The sequence below is a fragment of the Plecotus auritus genome (genome assembly GCF_963455305.1).
Source record: "Plecotus auritus genome assembly, chromosome: 8".
Classification (NCBI taxonomy): Eukaryota; Metazoa; Chordata; class Mammalia; order Chiroptera; family Vespertilionidae; genus Plecotus; species Plecotus auritus.
In genome coordinates this window covers 47,665,881-47,689,067 of record NC_137782.1, presented here as the reverse complement: position 1 = coordinate 47,689,067, position 23,187 = coordinate 47,665,881, and the positions used below count along the sequence as shown (strand labels likewise).

The following is a 23,187-nucleotide window of genomic DNA, read 5'->3' as shown; positions in this document are numbered from 1 at the left end:
GAAAAAGTCAAAAGGAACCTCAGATCTGACTTCCCTAAGAATATCCTATTGCCATTCATCAAGATAAAATAAATATTTATCTCCATTGTGATACACAACAAAGCTTCTGTCTTTGTGGAGCATTACTGTCTAGAAGAGGAGACAAACAGGGAAAAGTAGGCATGCACTATATAGATTATAGAATGCCAAAGGGTGTCAATGCTAATAAGAAAAATCAAGTGGAGTAAAGAGAAAGTTACAGAGAGTGCAATTTTAGAGTGGTCCAAGAGGTCCACTCTGTGCAGGTAATTTTGTGTTTGTGGTTCCAGAATAATATATTTTTCCTCACAGTTTTTATCAACTCAACATGTGCCCTTGACCAAGAGGGTTAACACAGAAGGGAGGGCGTGGGGTAGCAGATGCTGGGGTAAGGCGCCAGGAGCTAGAGGAGGGCTGGGAGGGACCCCCAGGGAGAAAGGAAGGCAGAGACCAAAGCCTAGAGCTTGATGACCTTAAGAGAATCAATTACAATATTGGAATTGGAACTCTTCCTGACCACTGAATGCTCAGCTTATAGAACCTGGAGGAGGAGAGGAACAAAGTCCATCAGCAAGAATTGCAGAATGGTATCTTAGCAACAATTCCAGCAGAGTCTACCAGTAGGACTTTGACGAAAGAGAATCCTAACCCTGGTGGTCACTCAAGCCTCCAATTGTTACCAGTGAAATCTGAGAGATAATCCTCCTCAGGCCTCCCCTCATAAGGCTATTGGAAGAGTTCAGTAAAGCAATGTGTATAAAAAATATACTGAAAACAAAATTTTACACACATAGAATAAAGGACTTTTTCATTTTACTACTAGAGGCCTGATGCACAAAATTCGTGCAAGAGCATGCCTTCCTTCCCCTGGCTGCCGGCAGCAGCTTCCCTCTGGCACCGAGGACCTAGGCTTCCCTCTGGCCACTGGCAGGCATCTGGGACCCAGGCTTCCCTCGCAGCCCTGGCTTCATTCAGAAGGTTGTCCAGAAGGACATCCAGAAGGAGGTCTGGTCTAATTAGCATATTATACTTTTATTATTATAGACTAGAGGCCTGGTGCATGAAAATTCATGCACTGGAGGGGGGGTGTCCCTCAGCCCGGCCTGCCCCCTCCCACCATCCGGGAGCCCTCAGGGGCAGGAGGCGACCTGGCAATCAGGGGAAGGTGACACCCCCATCATAGCTCTGCTGCTGCCACTGCTGGCAGTGCAAGCCTTGGCCGACCCTGGTTACCTGAGCGTCGGGAAGCCCTGGTTGGCTGGGCAGCCACCATCCAAGGCTTGCCTGCACCTCGGGCTGGCCCTGGGTGGCTGGCGGGGGGGCTGAGGGCGGGTCTGGCTGCACCATGCTCCTGCCCATTCCCCCCGCAGCTGGGCTGAAAGGACTGGGAGATTCCAGCAGCGCTGAGGGGACTGGGCGCCGTCATCTTGTGGCTATGGGCGCTGCCATCTTTGTGACGGAGTGATGGTCAATTTGCATATTTGCTCTTTATTAGATAGGATTGTTAGTGTTTGTATCAGAGAATGTCTGCCTGTTACTCTAGAACAGGGGTGGGCAAACTTTTTGACTCGAGGGCCACAATAGGTTCTTAAACTGGACCGGAGGGCCGGAACAAAAGCATGGATGGAGTGTTTGTGTGAACTAATATAAATTCAAAGTAAAGGAGCGAAGGGGAGAGCAAGAGAACCGGATAGAACAGCCGGATCTGGCCAGTGGACCGTAGTTTGCCCACGCCTGCTCTAGAAGCAAGGAATATTCTAACAGATACATGGGCATTAGGCAGGTGGTATCATTTCACTAGGAGTAAACTCTTGGATCTTGGCTGCTTTTGTTGAGTTCCATGTGTTTCTTGATTTTAATGTGTCACTCAGTTTAATCCATGTCGTTATCTTAGTCTTAGGATAATAGCCATTGATTTTAGCATGTATTCTTCTCAATGGGTAAAGTGTGAAGGAAATGGAAAAAACAGTCTAGACAAAAATATTTCATTGATGCAGATTTTCAAAGCATCTAAAATTCGGCTGCTCATCAAACGAGCAGCAGCTGTGAGAATGTGTGGACTGTGTCTTCCCCAGGAATCCACTGCAGTTTGTCCCAGATCCATTTCAGCACATTCATTCCCAGAGACTGAATGGGATTTCAGGCAATGATCTTAATCACCATCCCCACACTAGCATTCCAAATCTCAAGGACCTGAATGAACAAAAATTATTGTGCTTTGTAGTCTCTGCTACAAAGAAAAATACATACAAAAATTTATATATATATATATATATATATATATATATATATATATATACTTAATGAAACTTTCTAAAGTAGTGATTTTCAGTAAAAAGTAAAAGGCAGAATACCATGCATAATTATGCACATCATTGATGAATTTTTCCCAATAATACACACTTCAGTGCAAGCCAAACAAGAATCAAGCTGCCTTTGTGCATGGATTCACTCCAGAAGATGCATGGATTAGCATAAAGGGACAGAAGGAGGGACATTTAACCTTAAATTTACTAGTACTTTTATATATCTCTTTCCTCTCAGAGATTTAAAGTGGTGCAAAATTGTAAATTTAAACACACAGATACAACATGTAAACACACCTGAACCTATCATTATTAAATTAAAAAGCTAAATAACTTCTAAATATTAAAGTAACATAACCCTTGGCCATTCATTTATTGCACTGCTGCATTTTTGTCAGTAGAATCCAGTGTCAACCATCCTGTGGAAATTGCCCATAGTTAAAATGGTCTGGAATCATGAGACAAGTCAGTAATTGAAAGTTATCAATAAAACAGAGAATGCCTGGTTCTCCACTTGCTTTTCAAAACCTCTGCACCACACTTCCTGCATGGGCCAGTTTCTCTGCTTTCCATCACACGGTCTAACAGCCAGTAACAGGATATTCTAAAACACACAATGACTGCATCTTCTCAATTCAGTTCAACTGTCTGCCAGGGGGACCAAAAGAAACTATCTTAACAAAAGGACTCTGATAGGAGATCTATTCGCCACTGAATCAACTCCTGAACGTTAACCAGCACAGCATGCGAGCGATTTAGCCTGTAATCTCTATTTTCTGTCTTTAAAGTACCCCATTGTAGTGAAGCAGTCATCTCTTAGAGTGATTTTAAGGGGCAGCAAAGCTTTGAGAACAATTTTCCATATTCAGAATTAAAACATGCTTCACTGTTTTTAACAAAGCCTCTGACAGGATAAAAGCTTCATTCTAAAACCACAGGAATCATTCATTTTCCCTGCTTTGTGTTTAGCCTAAAATAAATGTTTCTTTCTTCCCTGTGAAAATCAAATGAGTTCTGATTTTTCCCTCTCATTTCATCTTTATGTGGATAGCATGCTACTCTTAAAAAAAAAAAAAAAAAACACTGGAAGAAAAGACTCTCCCCATGAAAACAATAACAGCAACAAAATCTGCCTTATAACAAATAATTTGGGCATTTCTTCTCAGGTGACTAGACTGTCATTACTAGAAATTAAATTTTTATTAATGATTATTTCAGTCTCATGTTTGAGTAGTAAGAGGGCCAGTTACCTATTTTTCTATTCTTTATTGAAAACTTTGTCTATATTTATTCTTTTTTTTGTATACCAGCTGTCTTTATGAAACTGTCCTGTTGGTCAGTTATCATGTAAATTATCACATTAAGATGTGATGTATATTTCAGATAAGGAATGATTTCCCTGACTCTTATCAAATAATGGGTAAATATAAAAATCCAACAAAAATTGGAAGGCACTACCCTTAGCATGGGAATCATTAAATATCATTATTAACTGTTAAGGATTTAAGATTTCATCCTATGTGCAAGCTAGCAAGTTAGCTTGCCATACACAGTTTAGTGGATTCTGGCCAAAGAGACATGAGATTTCTGGGTCAGAGACTCACAGCAATAACATTTTCCAGAGTACCAACATTTATGCCCCAATAGAGATGCAAATAGAGTCAGGAAACCAACATAAAGATGCACACGAAGTAGGTTTTGTTATGGGAGAGGAACCACAAGTTTAGGGAACCTTAATATTTTATAGTGGGCATCTGTCCCAGAGGGAGCCATTGTCTTTATTGTTTTGGACACGAACAAATCTTCCCTTATGCTCCAGGGAAGACACCATATCTAACTTCCAAGGCTGTTTGTTCTACAAATATCCTTGAAAAGATAATCCAGAAAAAAAGGGTACCAGTGCCTCTGCTCACAAAACATGCAGAAATGCAAGAGACTCGTGGAGGATTGTCTACAACAAACTTTTCACCACATAGGTCTCTCTTCCTCGTTTTCTTACTAAGCCCACATCTGTTTAGATTTTTAAAACCTTTTAAAATGATACATTCATTGGGGTCAGGTATTGTAAGGATGCTTAAAAAAACACATTTCCTTAGTCTCATATTTTTACCTATAGCATACATTAGACAATCACAGGGAGCCTTGTCCTATTTAAATTTTCATTTTAAAAAGGATTGTCATTTTCCCATTCACCAAGACCAGGCCACATAATTAAATTACTTTAATTCAACAGATAATTATTGGCTTTCAAAGAAGACAATCTCAAGAGAGCTGCATTTCTCTCTATGTTCTGCTCTAACTGTGCAGAGGAGTGAGCTGCTGCATGCATTTTTCATCGTTTTATTCATTAATATTTACTGAGTGCCTGCTGAGAATGTGGCATTTTATAAGGTTCCAAAGATGCAAAAGTAAATAAACTTCCTCTCCTCTAGTTCAGTATAAGCTCCCAGACAAGATGCAAGGTAAAGAGATAAGAGAAAAAAAAACCAGTAGCTTCTGGCTCAGGCTGGGTGGGATAGTGGAGGATTGGGTAAGACTTCCTAGATGAAATTAAAAAAAAAAAAGGAATCAGCCTGATAAGAGTTGAAATGCAAATGAGTGTTTGTGTTAGCATGCCACACAGAGGAAGAAGCCTGTGTCATGGGTCAGAGAGCGTGCCTTCTCTGGGACCTGCACGTGGTGGAGGAGGGGGGTCTTAGAGCAGAGGTTGTGAGGTAGAAACGGGAAAAGAGAATGGAGACGTGAGAACAGTTTAAATCAGAGCATCCTTAGAGGAAACTCCAATACACTTCCACATCTATAGATAGGAAAGAGTTTACAGGTAGCAGTCTGGTTAGAAGGGAGCCCTGTGGCATTCATCTTAAAACCATATTTGTAAGCAATGTTCTTACATAGATTTTTTTTTTTTTTTTTTTTTTTTTTTTTTTTTACTGGAGAGGAGTACAAGTGATGGAATTTATATATGGGGGTAACTAAAGAATTTCATACTCACCATTGAGAGCTTGAACTCCTAAGCTAGGGAGTTTACCTATATCCTGGAAAGGTACCAGGGGGAGAGTTCACCAGAGGCTCATAATCACTTTGGCAAAGAACATATTACAGGAAAGTGGACATTGTTGTTAGGAAACCTGTTTGGTGGCTAGAGTCATAAACCTGATGAGAAATTCAAGGTAGAGGTAGTGACCATGAAGAAAATAGAAGGATTCAAGAGGTTTTAAGGAGGTAGAATCTACAGGGCTTGATGGCTGACAGCTGGAGGAGAGATGATGGAAAAGCCAGGAGACCACAATGGAACCAGCTCTTTGACCTGGGCTGTTAGGTAAATGGGTGCCATTGAGGAAACTGGGTAGGGAAGGAAGATGAGCTCAATTTTGAAATACTGCTTCTGGCTGTGTTGGGGTATTTATCTCTCTTAGGTGAGAATCTTAGGGGAGGTCTTAGGGGAGGCTCTCAATAGAATATTTATCAGCTTTCCAGGTGTGTTCTTTCAGGATCCTGGTTTCCATTGGTTGGTTGGGGCCAGGGCAGGGGGTCATTAGTCAATTCAGCTGGTCCTGGAGCAGCCATGGAGTCACTTTGCCTTTTCTGCTCTTCTGGGCCTGGAGCAGAAATACAATTGAGGCTTAGATGTTTTCTTTAGGGAGGGAAAGGTCAGGAGATCTACCAGTAAACTCCGTGGCCATCGACCATTAATATGCTAGGGGAAGAAAGGTTATCCTGGGGGTGAGGTCCTTGTTTTCCCAGTTTTTCCCATTGCAAAGCCCCAGGACTTTCTGCCCTGGTGACCTCTACCTGACCCATACCTGACCCATCGCCCTTCCTCTGCTCATGTCTGCCTAACTGCTTATAACTTAAGTGAAATGTCTGACACTTCCTGGTACTCTGTAGTACTCAATAAATTTTAACGAGGAGTATCTTCATAAACCAGGTTCTCTGCTACTTTGCAAAATTGCAATTTGTATTCTTAACACATTTTTTAGCCTTTGATATGGGTACTTAAATATGAAAAATAACTGATAAAAACCCAGTTCAATCTCCCATACAGTGAGATAAAATAAAAAAATTAGCTAAAAAGTAAATACTAACAAGGGGTTGGCCCTAGCTAGGTAGCTCAGTTGATTAGTGCATTGTCCTGATACGCCAAGGCTGTGGGTTTTATCTCAGGTCAGAGTACATACAGAAAGCAACCAATGAATGTATAAATAAGTGGAACAACAAATCTCTATCTATCTGTCTCCCTTCCACTCTCTCTAAAATCAAGAAATAAAATTTGATAAAAAAGCTAACAAGGGGTTAATATTGTGATTATTGCTGCCTACTGGGTGTAATCATAATACAATGCCTAATAAGGATTTCTCAACCTGCCTAGAAAAGGAATTTGGGATTTTGCAGCAGTTTCTTATAACATGTAAATGTTAAGAGAATCCCTCCTTTGTCCTATATGCTTTGACTCCATTTTCCTGAACCTCAGATCTCTTATTCTTTATTTATCGGGATGTTTTCAATACTAATAGAGACATATTGCAATATCTACTCTCCAGGAAGAGGTTTCAAATTTCCAGGTTCTGAAAGTACTGCATTGCTTCTTGATTATATAATTCAGAACTTAGAATATTAAATTTATTTATACCAAGAAATGCCTATAGATTTTTCTCAGTGAGAATGAACTTCTGTCTGGGATTATCAGAATGTTTTCCAGGTCTCCGAAAAATCAATCTAACCTGTAGTTAGGAAGAAAAACTCTAGGCAAAATTCTACTGAGAATGAGATGAAAATCCAGATCTTTATTGAGGACTTAGCAAATTTTTGACACATATCCTCCAACTTATTTTATAAATCCTCAGACTAAATGCAGGCTTAACCTTGTCTACTGCATAATAACATTGTGTTGCATTATATGAAAACCAGATAGTAAATTTTAAACAATTTTATTAATGTCCCACATATTTAGTCTAAGCTTCTTTTTGTAAAGTTCTTTCTGTGCAAACTTATGTAACATTCAGTAATTTTTGCTATATTTCTGTTATAACTCAAGTCTCTAAGTATATGTAGGGTATCCCAAAAAGTGTATACACATTGTAACAGGCCTTTACAGCTGATAGCTCAATTGCTGTTTCTTTCTTTCAGATTTAACCCATTATTCAAATAATTATTCAACTAATAATTATTCATAGTGTATATACATTTTGGGGGGACGTATGTAGGGAAATCTCATTCTCATTGCATTAGCTTAAACTTTTTAGAAAATAACTAGTGACCCTGTGCATGAAATTCATGCACATTAAAAGGGGATTAATTAGAGGAAATAATTTAATATTGCTATTTGACTTTTCTCTATAATAGAAGTGTCAGAGATGAAAGAAAATTAGTAAAATGTATATGAAAATCTTCCTCCTGTTAGAGTCTGTGGCACACCACGGGACCCAGAGTCAAGTCCCTGCCCACCCACATGCACCTCAAAATCGCGTGAGACCCAGACCCGGCTGCCCCCCCCCCCCCCACATTGGGCTAGATACAAACCCGGTCAGTCCCACCCTTGTCAAGCCTTGCTGGGCAGGGGGCGTAGCCTCAGGTCCCCTGGCCCAGAGCCAGGATGTGGGGCATGGCCTGAGGTTCCCCAGCCCAGACCGGGGTGGGGGGCATGCCTTGAGGTCCTCCGTCAAGCCCCGCCAGGTGGGAGACACAGCCTGAGATCCCCTGTCAAGCCCCAGGTGAGGGGGTGCAGCCTCAGGTCCCCTGTCAAGCCCTGCTGGGTGGGGGCATGGTCTGAGGTCCCCTGGCTTGGTGCTAGGGCAGGGGATGCAGCCTGAGGTCCCCCAGCCTGATGCCAGGGCAGAGGGCATGGCCTGAGGTCCCCTGTCAAGCCCCATGGGGCCAGGGGAGACCGTAGCCTCAGGTCCCTGCTGATTGCTCCTTAAGGCTCCTTAAGGGAACTTGGCCTCAGCTGTGGGTGCAGCCATCTTTGTGATGGAGTGATGGTCAATTAGCATATTCCCTCTTTATTAGATAGGATTATAGCAAATGAAACTTTCCATTTTCTCAATGTCTTAAGGACAGTCAGCTTATATGTATTCTTATTGATTTGTAGGAGATTAATGTGACTTTTCAGTAAATTTGTTAAATCACTGCTCAATTATAGTTCTGGAGATTTCTACCTGAAATGAAAGTACTCTACTTCATAATCTAAAATAGTTCCTTGATTGCTAAAACTGTCTACAAATAATGTTTTCGAAAATGGAAACAAAGATATATCAATATATGATTTTTTATATTAACATTGTTTTCAAAACTTTATAACTGAACCCTTGAAAATAGCAATGTACTATTTATAGTTCACAAACTAAATATCTGAGTTTTTCATCATATACTATTGCCCCATAGTATATTGATCAGCATTAATGAACTTTTATTTCATGTATTCTCTACTCCTCATATTATGTTTCAGCTTAGATTATTTCATTTTATTAGCTGATACAGATTGCTTATGAACACCACAATTATTCAAATGAATTCTGCTAACAGTGAAGAGTTCCGCCAAGTTTTACAAAGAGATCACAGTTGTAGAAAATTAATATCCCAGTAGTTAATTAGAATACAAGATAAATTAAATGCAAGCAACAGGAATAAATGAATGCTACATCAACCAGAATAATAAATATAAGACTGTTTTTATTCTAGAGAATTTATGAAATACATATTAAAAATGTAATTCTGTGTGAATCAAATCAAACCATCTTTAGGCAAATTAAAGTATTTTAAAAAACATCAGATATTTTTCAGTGTTAGAATGTTATTGCTAACCTACCAGTCTCTTTACAACTGTAGGGTGGGCACTACATACAAATTAATAATATCCATTTTTCCATTCAGGACTTACTAATTTTTTAAAATATGACTAAAGAACATTTAGATGTCCACTTATAAAGTAAGGAAAAAGGTTCATAGTTTGGGGGGTGAAAGTGCCAGTATTAATAACAATAAATGTGTGAATATATCTTAAGAAAAGGAGAGCAAGGGAGGGAATGGAAAAGACAGAGGAAAAGCTTTTTGCAAACTAAAATTAGAGTCATAGAAATTTTTTATAATTTAGTAAGCATGGGAGATAAGGTTAAACAAATCTCAAATCTCCCACAAAGTAAAGCAGCAAAAAGAGAGTGAAAATAGAAGAGGTGAGAAATTGTAAGACTGGTGCAGCACTAGAACATATAAATCGGGGGGTGGGAGGGGTGGAGGTTGGGGAACACCCAGGCCATATAAGGCTCACAAAATCATTTGGTCTGGCCCTGCCAAGGCATTAGGGATAAGATAATTAAATGTTTGACCAAATATAGCAGGCTAATTTTTAAGGTGATAATTTTGTTTGGCCCTCGAATGATGTTATAAATATCCAAATGGCCCTTGGCAGAAAAAAGGTTCCCCACCCTTGATAAATAATAAATGCTCTAGAAAAAAAGAGAAGAGAGATATGGGGGGAGTGGGGAGAGAGAGAGAGGAGAGAGAGAGAGAGAGAGAGAGAGAGAGAGAGAGAGAGAGAGAGAGAGGAGAGAAAATAGTGAAATGGACATAATTAAGAAAAAAAATATAATAATTCAGAAATATTTCCAAGAAATGAGATATCTTAGTTCCTTGATTGAAAAAAACTCATAAGGACTTTGAAAATAATACTCACACCAAGACATTTTATCATGCAGCTCATAACCAGGTGACAAGGATCAGTCCCAAGCACCTCTGCAAAAATTTTGTCTCTACCTCAGTAGCACTTGTGAATATTAAGTGAGCTAATAAAGAGTGTGTGTGTATTACAGTATAGTACCCTTGCTCTTAGTGTTAGTATATACTAACACTAATGTAATGCATTATTACACCACACTGCTATGACTATACTCATTTAACACGATTCTATTAATAGAAACTATTATGATTGTCCTTATACAATGAGGAACCTGAGGGACAGAGCAATTGCATAACTTTCCAGGTGTCAACCAGCTGTAAATGGTGGAGCTGGAACTCAAACTCTAGCAGCCTTCCTTCATCGCTAACACTATTAGCCTTTACCCGGCACAGTGTGCTAACCATAGGGCATCAACCAGGATAGCGTCCCAGTGACTTGAAGAGCTAAAGATAACCAAAGATATTTATGAAAATATGAAAAGAACTTATAAGAAAGTATTTTATTTTACTTTTTTACATCTTTATTGTTGGAAGTATTACATATATTGGCTTCTCTCCCACCCCCTCATTGACCTCTTCTAGCTCGCCCCCATCCCTATTATCTGTGTCAAAGGGCTATGCATATATGCATGCAAGTTCTTTGGTTGATCTCTTCCCACCCACCCACCTTCCGAGGTCTGCCTTCCCTCTGAAATTCAATAGTAATCCATGCTTCTGTGTCTCTGAATCTATTTGTTCATCAGTTTATTTTGTTCATTAGATTCCACACATGAGCTGAGATCATGTGATACTTGTCTTTCTCTGACTGGCTTATTTCACTTAGATAAGAAGTATTTTAATAATCTTGTGATGAGGCAAGACATTATCACGACACAAAACCCAGAAAACACAGACTTGACTACAAAAAAAAAAAATAAGTACTTTTATGTAGCAAAAGAAAATGAACTGAACTAGATGCAATTTTTCATCCTTCAACTTGGAAAGAAGATTTTAATCTGGTAATATCCAGATTATCTAACATTAGGAAAGAAATTACTTTAACACCCTTTGGGTGGGAATGTGAATGGGTGCAATGAAAATTGACAGTGTATATCAGAAACTTAGTGGTATAAAACAATCATTAAATTCTCTTTTGACAATTTGAAAGATTAAAAAATTATGTCATTTAATCATTTTATGTAATCCTAAACCAAATTACATAATTTCACTAACAAGTACAAATACCCCTCAGAAAAAAAGGTGATAAAAATAAGTCACTATCAAGAGAAAAAGTGTCACATACACTTTCTTAACATCTCCTATTCAATTTTATTTTTTTAGCTTGCCATGAACTGAATTGTGCCCCACCCCCTCCAGAATTCATATGTTGGAGCCCTAAGCCCCCATCCCAAGGTGACTATATTTGGAGACAGGGCCTTTAAGGGGGTCATCAATGTTAAATGAGGTCATGTTGGGTGGGACCTAGATCTCATAGTATTAACATCCTTACAAGAAGAGCTAGAGATCCCAGGACAGCACACAGAGAAGAGAAGGGGCCACATGATATGGGAGAAGGCAGCTGTTGACAACAAAGGGAGAAGGCAGCCATTTACAAGCCACAAGAGCTCGCACCAGAAACCAACCCACCAGCCTTGACCTCAGACTCGCCACCCCTGGAACTCTGAGAAAATCATTGTCTGTTGCCAAAGCCCCCCAGCCTGTGGTACTTGGTTGTGTCACTCGAGCAGACCAAGAGAATGTTTTACCTGCTTGAATGGCTTTTTGTTCTTTGACAACATGGTCACCATCTTACAGGCACTTGAATCTAGTCTTCAGGAACTGGGTTGTGAAAACTGCTATTTCTTCTCAGAAGCCATGTCTATATAAATAAACATGTACTTTATGATTCCTAATAAGACCGAAGTTTAAAGAGTTCTACAGGGACATGCGGCAGTATGCAGGGCAATGCTTTTTTAGGTCATTTCCAGCAGACCTAGGTCTGACCTGTTCTACCGCTTAAAAGCTTGGTGACTCATTAAACACCTGTAGGCTCCAGTTTTGTTTTTGCACAAGTGCAATGAGGGTATGCAACCTCACCTTACAGAAATGATATAAGGATTTTAACAGTGATGTCTTTCTTAAGGGACTTAGCATAAGGTGGGCATGAACAGGTGCTTAAGGAACATACATCATGACTTTTCCAAATCACTCCTTTATGCGTTGAAACCCGGTCTTATATATTCCCCATTGGCTCAAATGTGCTGAATCTGAGCCTTGATGCCTGAAACAAATCCATTCAAGAGGCATGGAACTATTGGGACCAGGAATCTCCACAGGAATTTCATAAGTTTCCCCCTAAGAGAGTACAGAGATCAAACCCAAACAGTCTGGTTTGAGCTGTAATTACAATGAGCTGAGTAAAATCAAACACAGCTTACAGAGATGTTGACAATGAATCCTTGGTATTTCTCAGCATAACTAACAGGTTTATTGCTAAGACACTAGACAGTCCCAGGACACTTCGACCTCATAGAAACCTCTTGCCCCAGAATCACTGCAGTGAGAGACCTGGGACCTCTGTTTACACCTGAAAGGTGTTCGTCCATTTGTTTTTCAGCTTCAGGTCAGATCGCCCTCAGCCCTCCCCTTTTCCCCAATGGCTAGAAAGCCCTTGTCAAGGAATACAAAGAGTAAGATGGCATCTCCTCTACTTGCACCTGATAGTTGTTGAACCTTCATTGCAGGTTGCACCCTTCTTCATGAAGCAACTATTTTATTTGGCATGTTTTTTCGGCTTTGTTTTTTGTTTGTTTGTTTGTTTGTTTTTATTTATTTATTTTTTAAGACAGCACCCTTTCCTCTGCCCCAGATCCTTACTGAGACCATTGTTTCTCACCAATTAATAACCACAAGTCTTGGGCGATGGGATCTTCCTGATTTCCTACAGAAACAAACTCCTTTGCATGCTATTTTATGTAAAGAGCACAGACAGTATAAGTGTAGAAAACCAGAGGGTTGAGAAGTAGGGACTCCATCCAGGCAGCTATGCAGTTAATTCTGCCCCCCCCCCCCCCCCCCCACACACACCCGAAGGAGAAAGTATTCAGAAGGTACTGTTCTTTGAGGTGTGATATGGGTCTCTGGTCTTACATGCTGATTTATTTTCCTACTGCCTTTGTGTTCCTTCTGGTTTATTGCTGGTTTGAACCTCTTAAGACTTACCTTTATGGTAGGGTGACTTCACCTTTCTTGCATGTGGATGCTTATGTTTCTGGAATTGGGAGTGGTCACATTTTTGTTAGAATAATGCAAATGTTTGAAACATCTCTATGCCCAATATATTTACTTCTTTATAGAACAGAACTATATTTCTCAGTCTTATATACACACCAGGGAGAAGAGGGTGGAGGATGGTAGGAAATGTCATTTCAGAGAATACTTCAAACCACCAGGTAAATGAGATGTGTTTGTTTTCCCAGATAGCCAGTGTCACCTGAATAGATGGGTACAAAGTATTATTTTCTATTAAAACAAACATGAATAGACCATGAAGTAGGAACCAAAATTCACAAGGACTTTTAAGATACACTAATAGCTGTTCACAGCTTTTTAATTATAGCATCCCCCAGGTCCTTAGGGTGCTTATTCATTCACCTTACCTGCCCTCCAGCGTGAGCTAAAGGGAAAGTTCAGGAAGCATTTAAATAGAGTCTCTGTTAGTGTAGAAATCAGGTCTGTTCTAGCAAGTTTATCATTTAAGCCACAAAGTTGATTTCCTTTTGTTGTTTTGTTTTGTTTTCATCAACAGAGCCTAAGGGCATAATTGAAATGAAAGTTGAGAAAATGCTTAATTATTTCTCTCTTTTGTTCTCATACTCATTGTTGCCCAAATCAAACTGCATATGTTTGGCCTTCAGATATACAGTTTTGAATGAGATGTGTTATTTTTGTGATAAGTATTAAGTGGCATCATTTGTGAATTGTCTGTAAAGAAATGGGAGGGGTAAGGAAAATCATCATTTAATTTCCAGTTAGACTAGAATCTGTTCATAGAGGAAATGAAGAAAGCAGCAGTGACCTTGAAGGAGAATGATGTTCAAAACCTGTCATAGTGAGGGACAGTACACCGAGATGGTGGGTAGCACAGATTTTGGAAGAGAGAGAGAGGGGGAGGGGAGGGGAGAGAGAGAAGAATACAGGTCCATTCCTTGTAGAAAGAAGGGAGAAAACTGATGTCAATGGGGAACCTACAGTCCCAGGTAACTTCCTAAGTATTTTATTTAAACCTCAAAACACCTTGACAAAGATATTCTCTCCATGTAGGCAAATGAGGTACTAAAAGGAGTCATAGGGCTGGCAGCACTCGGTTCCGTGTGTTTTGGTCCATGGTGGTGATGGTGTTTGCACACCCTGTAGAGTGAAGGGTACAGTGACTTGACCTGGACTGTGTGGTTCTATAGACAGTGCTCGGAAGCTCCGCTGGCACCGTGCTCTGGTCCTGCAGAGCACGGGCTGTGTGCACCCTTTAGCTCCGTTCATTGTTGGTTTTGACTCTCCTTGTCTGATGACCATTCCCAAAGCAGCTCATGAACCCTGTAAAGTCAGGTAACATACTGCCCATTACTTTGTCTCCACTGTGGCATTTTGAATTGTTTTAACAGATGTTTGGCAAATATCAGCTACATGATTGACCTTTTGCACCCAAGATTCTAGGATAAAAAGCTACGTGTGCACAGGCAGAGGCTTCTAAATTTGCAACTTAAGCCTTAGCTGGTAGCCCACAGATAACAAGCATTAAAGGTGAGCTCCAGCACTGCTCTCTTTCAGATAGCTCTCCTTTAAAAAACAAAACAAAATAAAAATATATCAGGATAAAACCAAGGCCAGGAGCATATTCTTAATAGAATTTCCTCCTGATTTATGCTCATAAATGCCAATATCTCCACATAAAGGAACTATGAGTTATCATCTAACAAGTCAATGCTAAGATAAAGTGGGCAGAGGGCACAGGGAGGAACTGCCCATGCCTCCCTTCTCCCTGACCTGCTCCTGGAGTCTTAACATGAGAATCAGGCCAACGGTGAATCTAAAATGATTTTTATGTAGAAAGCAAGATTTTGCTCTCACAATATTTTCACATTAAGGGGTCCTACCAGTTTAATTAGCTTTTTATTACCCAATTCATTTGCATTTCCTCCCTGGATCCCAAGCTCCAGACTCTGCAAGGAAAACACACCTGACCATGAAATGGCTTTAAGTGCATGACCTTGCGAAGGACAGCGCCACCTGAGAACCTGGCCAGATGTTCCATGTTTCTATTAACAGATTGTGTTCCCTGGAGGCCTCACCGCGAGACCAGAAACAATGCAAATCGGGCTCAAGCGCTCTCCTCCTTTGGGTGGAATGCACACTGTGAAGGGCAGAGCACGCTGGGTCTGCCTGTCTCCTCTCCCACTGAGCGCATCCATTAGTTAATTATTATTCTCAACCAGGAAGAATTGTTAATCACTGGTTAACTCGAAGGACGGGAGCAGGCACATTCTCCCTACATGTTGAACATTCTGACAAGTTTTTTAGTAATCACTTCTGTTTTTTGTGTTAGACCAATTTCTCATCGCAGGGGTGCGTCTGAACTACAAAAGGCATAAGTAGAATTTTCTGAAAATATATCTTCTGTAAGGTTTCACTTTGGGGCAGTTATTTCAGTAGCCATACAGGCTTATCATTTGGGTTAACTGTATCATGAAATGGGTTCAGTTACTCACAAACCCCACTAGGATAAGCCCGGGCCTCGAACACTCTCACTGTGAAAGCTTTTTCTTGATAGTTGATGGTTACTGCTCAGCATTGGTTACTGCCTACTCAAAAAGGTTTTAAGAAAGTGTGTAATTTGCTGAAAATGATTATAAAAGAAAAGCAAGCAGCTTATAGGCTCTCCATCAAAAACAACTTTGCTTTTGGAAAAGCTTGTCTGCTTTTGTTTCAAAAGTTGAAGGATAGTATAAGTTTGAGGTCCTTAGAAAATTTACCTAGCTCTTTCGCATCCAGAATTGTTGGCAAGACACGTTGGAGGAAAATACTGAGCCCCACAGGTGACATTTTTAGCTCTTTCAGGAACAAAACACCAGGTTATCTCCATTTTTACCTACTTACCTGGAGCTCAATACAGAGGCTAAGAGGGCTCTGATATGTTTGCTTTATCAATATATCTGTGTTTTGCTTAATCTGTTTCTTAGTACAGCTCTCCTTCCTTTCTCTCCAGGTCACGGGTTTGGTTCCTCAAAGATGTCACGCGCACAGACCTTTCCCAGCTACGCCCCAGAGCAGAGCGAAGAGACTCAGCAGTCCTTGTCCCGGTCCAGCAGCTATGGATTCAGCTACAGCTCCAGTCTCATCCAATGACACACAGAGAACCACTGCTGACCAGAGAGACAGTCTGTCCCGGACCTGCTTGTGGGGTCATTGCGCCCTCTGCCTCCTGGAAGACCAATTGCAGTAGAAATTGAAGTGGGTTGGGTCTAGCTAGCCCCAATCCCAGTGGAAGTTTCAAAACTGGAGTTCTGCTTCCTTGATTCCGTGGCTAAGTCCTTTATTTATTGAATTTCTTGGGGGGATATCTGTGTTTAACAAAAATAGAATCCCAATCGTATGAACAGTCATTAACTACAATTCTTTGGGTCTGATAGTAGCAACAGCCCGGGCACCATGAGCATTGCCCAACAGGGTTATACTTGGTTGGTGTCCTCATGGCTTTGTCCTCCCGTCTGATGACCAGGGCCGGTCCTTAGACTTAAAGGTCACCCACCACAAGCTGTGTGGCTTGGAAGGTTTTGACAGGGACAAATCCAATAAGCTCTACAAATGGCATCATAACTCGCCATATAAATAAGCCCAGTGACAATTAAGGGAACAGGAAATTTAGAACACATGATTAAGCAGGGCCTTGTAGCTCTACTTGTGTGTGTGTGTGTGTGTGTGTGTGTGTGTGTGTGTGTGTGTGTAGACAAATAGAGATATGGATTTTGCTACATCCATCTATATTTAACAAGTATTATCAAATGTGTGCTGAGGGTGACAGGTCATGTTCACTTAAATCGTAGAAAACTGTCATTTGGTGCATTAAAGTTAAAGATTGTTATGTTGAATAGCTATTTTTAAGACAGTGCTGTAAAAAAAAAAAAAAGCCTTCTTATTAGCAAAAGTATTTATATAGTCAAGTCTGCTCCTATGACAACTCTGAGAGTGTGAGAAGGGGAAATGCTTTGGAAGCAGAAGAACCGGTCTAGCTGTCCTACGCCTCATGTCACCGCGCTGTCTTTCTGGTTAGCATTCCCTTGTTGGTGACAGTGTCTTTCTCCCTTTGGGCATGATCACCAGCCGGCTTCCATTTCATCTCAAGAAAAAGAACTCTAAATGAGAAGCTGTTTAAGAAAGTGATTAAAATACCTTTAAAAAGAACTGATCTATTTTGCAGTCAGGAGACCAACAGGCACAGGATCGTAGATGTTTGAAACCTCACACACTTCTCAGACAGCCATCAGGGATTCACCTTACTGTGTGGCCAGGACTTGCTGGGCTTTCCTTTCCTTTTACTGGGTCTGGGTTGTCTGGGACTATGAGAAAATGGAGTAAATAACATTTTTTTCATCCTTCACACTAATGATGAATTTTCAAGGTTTAAAAGGAATTGGTGATTTCCATGTGGATTGAGGAAATTTGGCTAGTTCAGGTCAACATAGATAGTTTTGCCCTCAATTTTGGTGTTCAGTCAAATGAAAATAAAGATGATCCTGCCTGATTACCTGATGCTACATGCTCAAGATGGTCAGCTCACAAATCCCCTAAGAGGAATAGAAATAGCAGGGAACCCAGGCCATGTAAGATGAACACCAGATTTTTCTTTCTTAATAGCAAAATATTTTAAACTATCAAAGTTAGTCTGTTGAAAGGGTACCTGTTTTGCTGATTAGAAGTAAGATTTATTTTTCATCCCTATCCATAGCTTGTATGCAGATTGGCAATTCCTTTCAGATAATTACTGCAGCATTAAATGGTTCTGGGTCCCTCCTTGATCAATTCGCATTTATAGCAATCACCTAGACCTTCCGCATCTCTCAGATAAATGTGAAAACCCCATCAAGATGCTAATCATAAGACTTAATGTGGCTGTGAAAAAATAATTATCCTAAGCTTTCAGGGATAAAAAGAAAATTGCTCAAATGCTCTGCACTGTGAATTTTGCTGACACATCAGAAGAGCAGGTGACTGGTTCCTGACAATGATAGAGCCTTCCCTGAAGTTCCAGCTTTTGGAGTTAGGGACCTCTAAATTCCTTCAGCACAGGGCATTTGCTTTTGAAATGCCATTAGCGGAACTGACCAGAGCAACTCCTAGCTGAGACCACTTGAGCACAGCTCCTAGTGGGGTCCCACTAGAGCAAGACTCACTCAGTCGAGCTGTTGCTTAGAGACCACAAGGGACTTATGGGGGAAAGCCCTCAGGGGTCCTGGTTCATGTCTCAGTTTTATTAATGTGCCCGGAGCACAGACACCGAGTCCAGGGAGGTGGATTCTGCTAATTAGATGAGTCTGCTCTCGTGTCTATTGGGTGGGAGACATAATACCTGCATGAAGTTAGTCAAAACACCATTTTCTTGTGATCATTCCCGGTGAGCATAACTGACAGGGTACCAGAGATCAGGCAAAAACTTGGGCCAGTTCATTCTGAAAATCATGTCATAAAAAGAGTCTGTGAGATAGAAATTTCCTTCCCATGTCTTTATCCAATCTCACTGCAATGAGAATAAGGCCATAAAATATCTCCTGGGACATTTTGGAGATGTATTCTATCCTCTAACTATGCTTCCAATTGTAGCTAAGTCAAAACTACTAAGTGAACAGATAGGAGAATTTATATTAACCTAACATACTTGACATAAGGCAGTGCGCATTGCAATAAAAATGACAAGCTGATAAATCTACAAAAACCAAAGATGAAGAATTACTGAACCCGTCTTCTGGAATTTCATGAAATCAATTCCACTGGAGCAACTGGAATGGTCATAGCATGTATTCAACTCACTTGAGTTTTTAAGTTTGTGACTGAAGATGCCTCTACACTTCGCAAGTCATTTTTTCTCCCTTCAGAAATTGTATTATATCTTTAACATACATGTGACTTTGTCATTGTGAGGGAGTGACTTGCTATGAACCAAAGACATCTTTTGGCTCCTTCCAAAAGTGACTACACTGGGACTCCTTCAGATGGAGAAGGTGAAGAAAGAGGGGCACAGTTTCCATATCGGGTGGGAAGAGAGTGATGATGACAGAACCCAACATAAATCATAAAGGTTCGTCTGAGAGCAGAGAAAGCCTGGGGGATGTACACATTTCACAGATTATGTGAGGAGATTCATTTTTTTATGTCCCCAGTTTTTTCTTCCAATAATATTAATTGTTGTACACGTGACATTATATTTAAAATGCAGAAAAGTACAAAATGACTTTAACCCAATAGCTTACTATTCTGATAGGGACAAAAAAACACAACTTTTTTTATTCCTTGAATGAATAGTAGGTTCTCAGAACTAATTTATGTATGCAGGTTGCAAATATTTATAATTCAATAGGTTCTGGCCACTGCCACAATTTGAACTTAATGAAATAAGAAATATATATTTACTTATTTATTAGGGAAGATGCTGTTTGATAGAGCATGTGAAATAAAGTGAAATGTATTTATTAAAAGTAAACCTCACCCTTTTCACCAAGTAATAACTAGACTATTAGTCCTAACATCTTATACAATTTTTCTCCGTCTTCATTGGGCAATTCTGTTTCAAAATTATTTATCACCTATAAAATTGTCAACCAGTTATATTTTCTGTCCAATATAGAAACAGTGGACTGATAAATAACTTTACACTGTTAGTAGTTTCTATGGATCCAATTTATTGCATGTGCTATCTTTGTAGTAAATATTAAAACACATCCTAAAAATTGATGTCTGCCCCTCATTCTTTGGCCAATATCTCAGAAAACTTTGTAAAAGAGCATGAGTATCCTATTCTCTAGATTATTTGAACCACTTCCTAACATGGACCATTAGTGAAAACAAGCTAAGCCAATTATATTCTTATGAAAATATTGTAGGTCAGTTTTGATTATTATAACACAGCCCAATAAATAGGCAATACACATTCAATGGGGCTGAGCCTAAAGACCTTTAACATATCATGTTATAAGAAATATTATGCTGAAAACTGCTCAAAGTGAAAAGTATGCATTTTTCTCCAATTCTATTAACATATTATGTCTGTCCATAGCTTGCAATTTCAAATTACTATACCAATAATTAACTATACTTTACAATCCCCAAGCCTTGGTCTTCTCGAGATAGATAAAAATCTGCCTACTGGATTTTTGCCTACATGCATTAATAATTACCATAATAGGTGATAATGCCACACAAATGAATTTCTAGTCAGTGAAATTTATGGAGCGCAATTTCCAAAGGAGAGGGTTGAGAAGGAAAATGTGAACTAGTCAGGAGGGCAAAAATTTAGATAAGATTATAAAGACTCCAATGAACTGTCTAGTGATACATTCAGATTTGCTTTCTTAACATTCTAACCTCAGTTCCATGTCCCAGACATGGCCTTCTTTACTAGTTTCTCTGAGTACTAAGTATGTAAGACATCAGTTGTATCAGTATTGACATTATTGCACAAAGACAACCCATTACCAACAAGTGTGCTTCCTTTAGGAGAGTGAAAATTATTTAACACCAAAGAACATGTAACAGAATCCCCGTGGTCCAATGTCTCTTCAGTAACATGAGGATCATTCTTGTAGAGTCAACCTAATTTCCATTTCAATGTGAAGATACATTATCAGTGAGACAAGCTGGGGGCTGAACACATCAGAAAAGATGCACAGCCTGTGTGTGCATTTCTCTATAAATGTACCTGAAAGCTTAACCCACATTTTCTACTACAATCTTTCCTTTCTTATTGAAGAATGTGAATCTTTGTGGATCATTTCTATAATTTATTACAACTAGACAAGGCATTAGGTAGTTTATAGACTCTCATGGAAGTATCATGAGATTTGGGGCACATTTTCTAGATAGGTGGAATGCTAGCTAGCTCTGGAGACGAACATGTAGAATAAAAGTCCTGTTTTTATGTACCCCTCAGGAAAAAACCAAAACCCATAGATGTTGTAATTTATTCAAAGGCAAGAAACAGTCAGGAATAGGGTCACCTAGCAGGCTCATAGAAATGTTTCCTTGGCTACATCTCAACTCCCAGAGATGCGTAGTGGGAGCTGAGAAATGCCACGTGGCCTATAAGTGAACAGGCCCTTGTACATGTAAGTGTTTTCCCAAATTTGTCAGATGTTTCTAACTCTGCCTGGACTCATCACCAACTATATCAATAGAGAGGCTTTATGGGGCAATTACGAGACTTGTAGGTCATGGGTAATTGGTATAAGTGTTACTATTCTTATACTGTCATCCAGTTCTTTGTTGGAAATTTAGACTCACTTTTTCTAAAGTGATGGTCAAACTAAAAAAAAAAAAAAATTAAGTGTTTATGTTTTGTATTGCTACTAATTCATTGCATTGTGGCTGTGATTATTATTTTGGGGATTTTTATTACTCTGTAGCACTTTGGTTTAATTATTTATGGCATTTGTCACAACTTTGTTAAAGAATTGATAATGTCAGGGCTACATTTTTTCATGTGAGTTTCAAAAAGCTTCAATTTTCAATTGAAATTTGGGGAATTGTGGGTTTTTTTGTTTTGTTTTTTTTACTTTAAAATATGTTACACATCAAACTTTTCCTCATACTCTTACATAGGCAATTATTTAAATTAATTGAACTTTAGATAAGTTAGAAATAAGTTAAAATTACTAAATAATATAAAAGCCACTTTTTATGTGAGATTTTCATACACTTTTCTTAGTTTAAAATTTTAATATCTTGTAAACATTTTAAAGAAGGGAAAAATATACTTGTAATAGAAATATGTCAACTTCCTTCTAATAATTCCATTAAATACATTTTTATTTTGCTTCACTTTCTATGCCTGCTACCTTAGTCCATATTCCATATTTTGAACTTATTTTATTAGTTGATACAATTAACTTTCTCAGTCTGTTCTCTGTTTTTTTTGTGTGTGTGTGTGTGTGGTTTTTGTTTGTTTTTGTTTGTTTGTTTGTTTGTTTGTTTGTTTGTTTTGATGATTTTAAACTTAAGGAGAACATCAAATTAACCCATTTTGTAGACACAGAATTGTGCCCCAAATGAAGCAAGGTCTCCACCCTGACCCTGCAGCTGTGCTCACCTCGGAATCTGATTGCTGTCCTTATTCACCCAAGTGACCCACAGCCTCCTAAGAGTTGCTTATTTTAAGAAATCCAAAATGTAAAGCCCCAACTTCAGGAAAAGAAGATTGAGATAATGGCTTTTTTTTTTAAGGTTTTCTCTCAAAGAAAACCTTGTGAAAGGGTTTTTATGTTTTTTTCAACATCATTAACTCCTTGACAGAGGGGTTGAAAGGCAGGGAAAGATGGAGAATGAAATGATTATAGTATCTTGATATTCAATATAAATCAGAAATGAACATGATGTGGGTCCATATGAAATCATTTGATTAATGGAATTCAGATTTACATGTCTAGTGCATAATTCAAGGAGCAATGCCTATTGTTATTGAAAAATATATATGTCAGTGAGTGGAGTGGAGAAAAAGAAGCTCCCAATTTTTGTGAAGACCTGAAATGGAGAATAGAGATTCTTTCAAGTTCTAAGACACTGTGTTATTTTAGTGATAGCAAGCAGTGTATAAATCACAGCAACACATACATCTACACCCTCACAACGAATGAGCTGAAAGCCAGTATTTTCTTGGCTGCAGATGACAGGATACCTCACCCAGCACCATCTTTACACAAACCCTAACACACTCATGCACACAGACACATTTTTTACTTTGACCTACTCTGTATGTGCCCCTATACTTATCTTTTGGGGTCCACACAGAAATATCCCATCTTGCAAAATCCTTATCCATATGAATCTTCAAAATGTATTAAATTATGTGTTGTATGTTTGCTTTCTGTAAATTCTTTTAAATCAATTTATATATACTTTGTGAAGTCCTATACTGTATTTTATAGAGGGATAGCATTTGTCCTTCCTTAAG

At 39.3% G+C, this 23,187-nt stretch overlaps 1 protein-coding gene across 2 annotated transcripts in view; it reads left to right on the top strand.

Moving 5' to 3' along the window:
- Positions 1 to 21,545, top strand: part of DOK6 (docking protein 6) — a 257,390-nt gene extending 235,845 nt beyond the window's left edge. For both annotated transcript variants that reach the window (XM_080686943.1, XM_080686944.1), the window contains one exon: positions 16,237 to 21,545. In XM_080686943.1, the coding sequence (XP_080543069.1) occupies positions 16,237 to 16,376 (140 nt within the window). In that variant the 3' untranslated portion in view covers positions 16,377 to 21,545. The remainder of the gene's footprint in view (positions 1 to 16,236) is intronic.
- Positions 21,546 to 23,187: the final 1,642 nt, after the last annotated feature.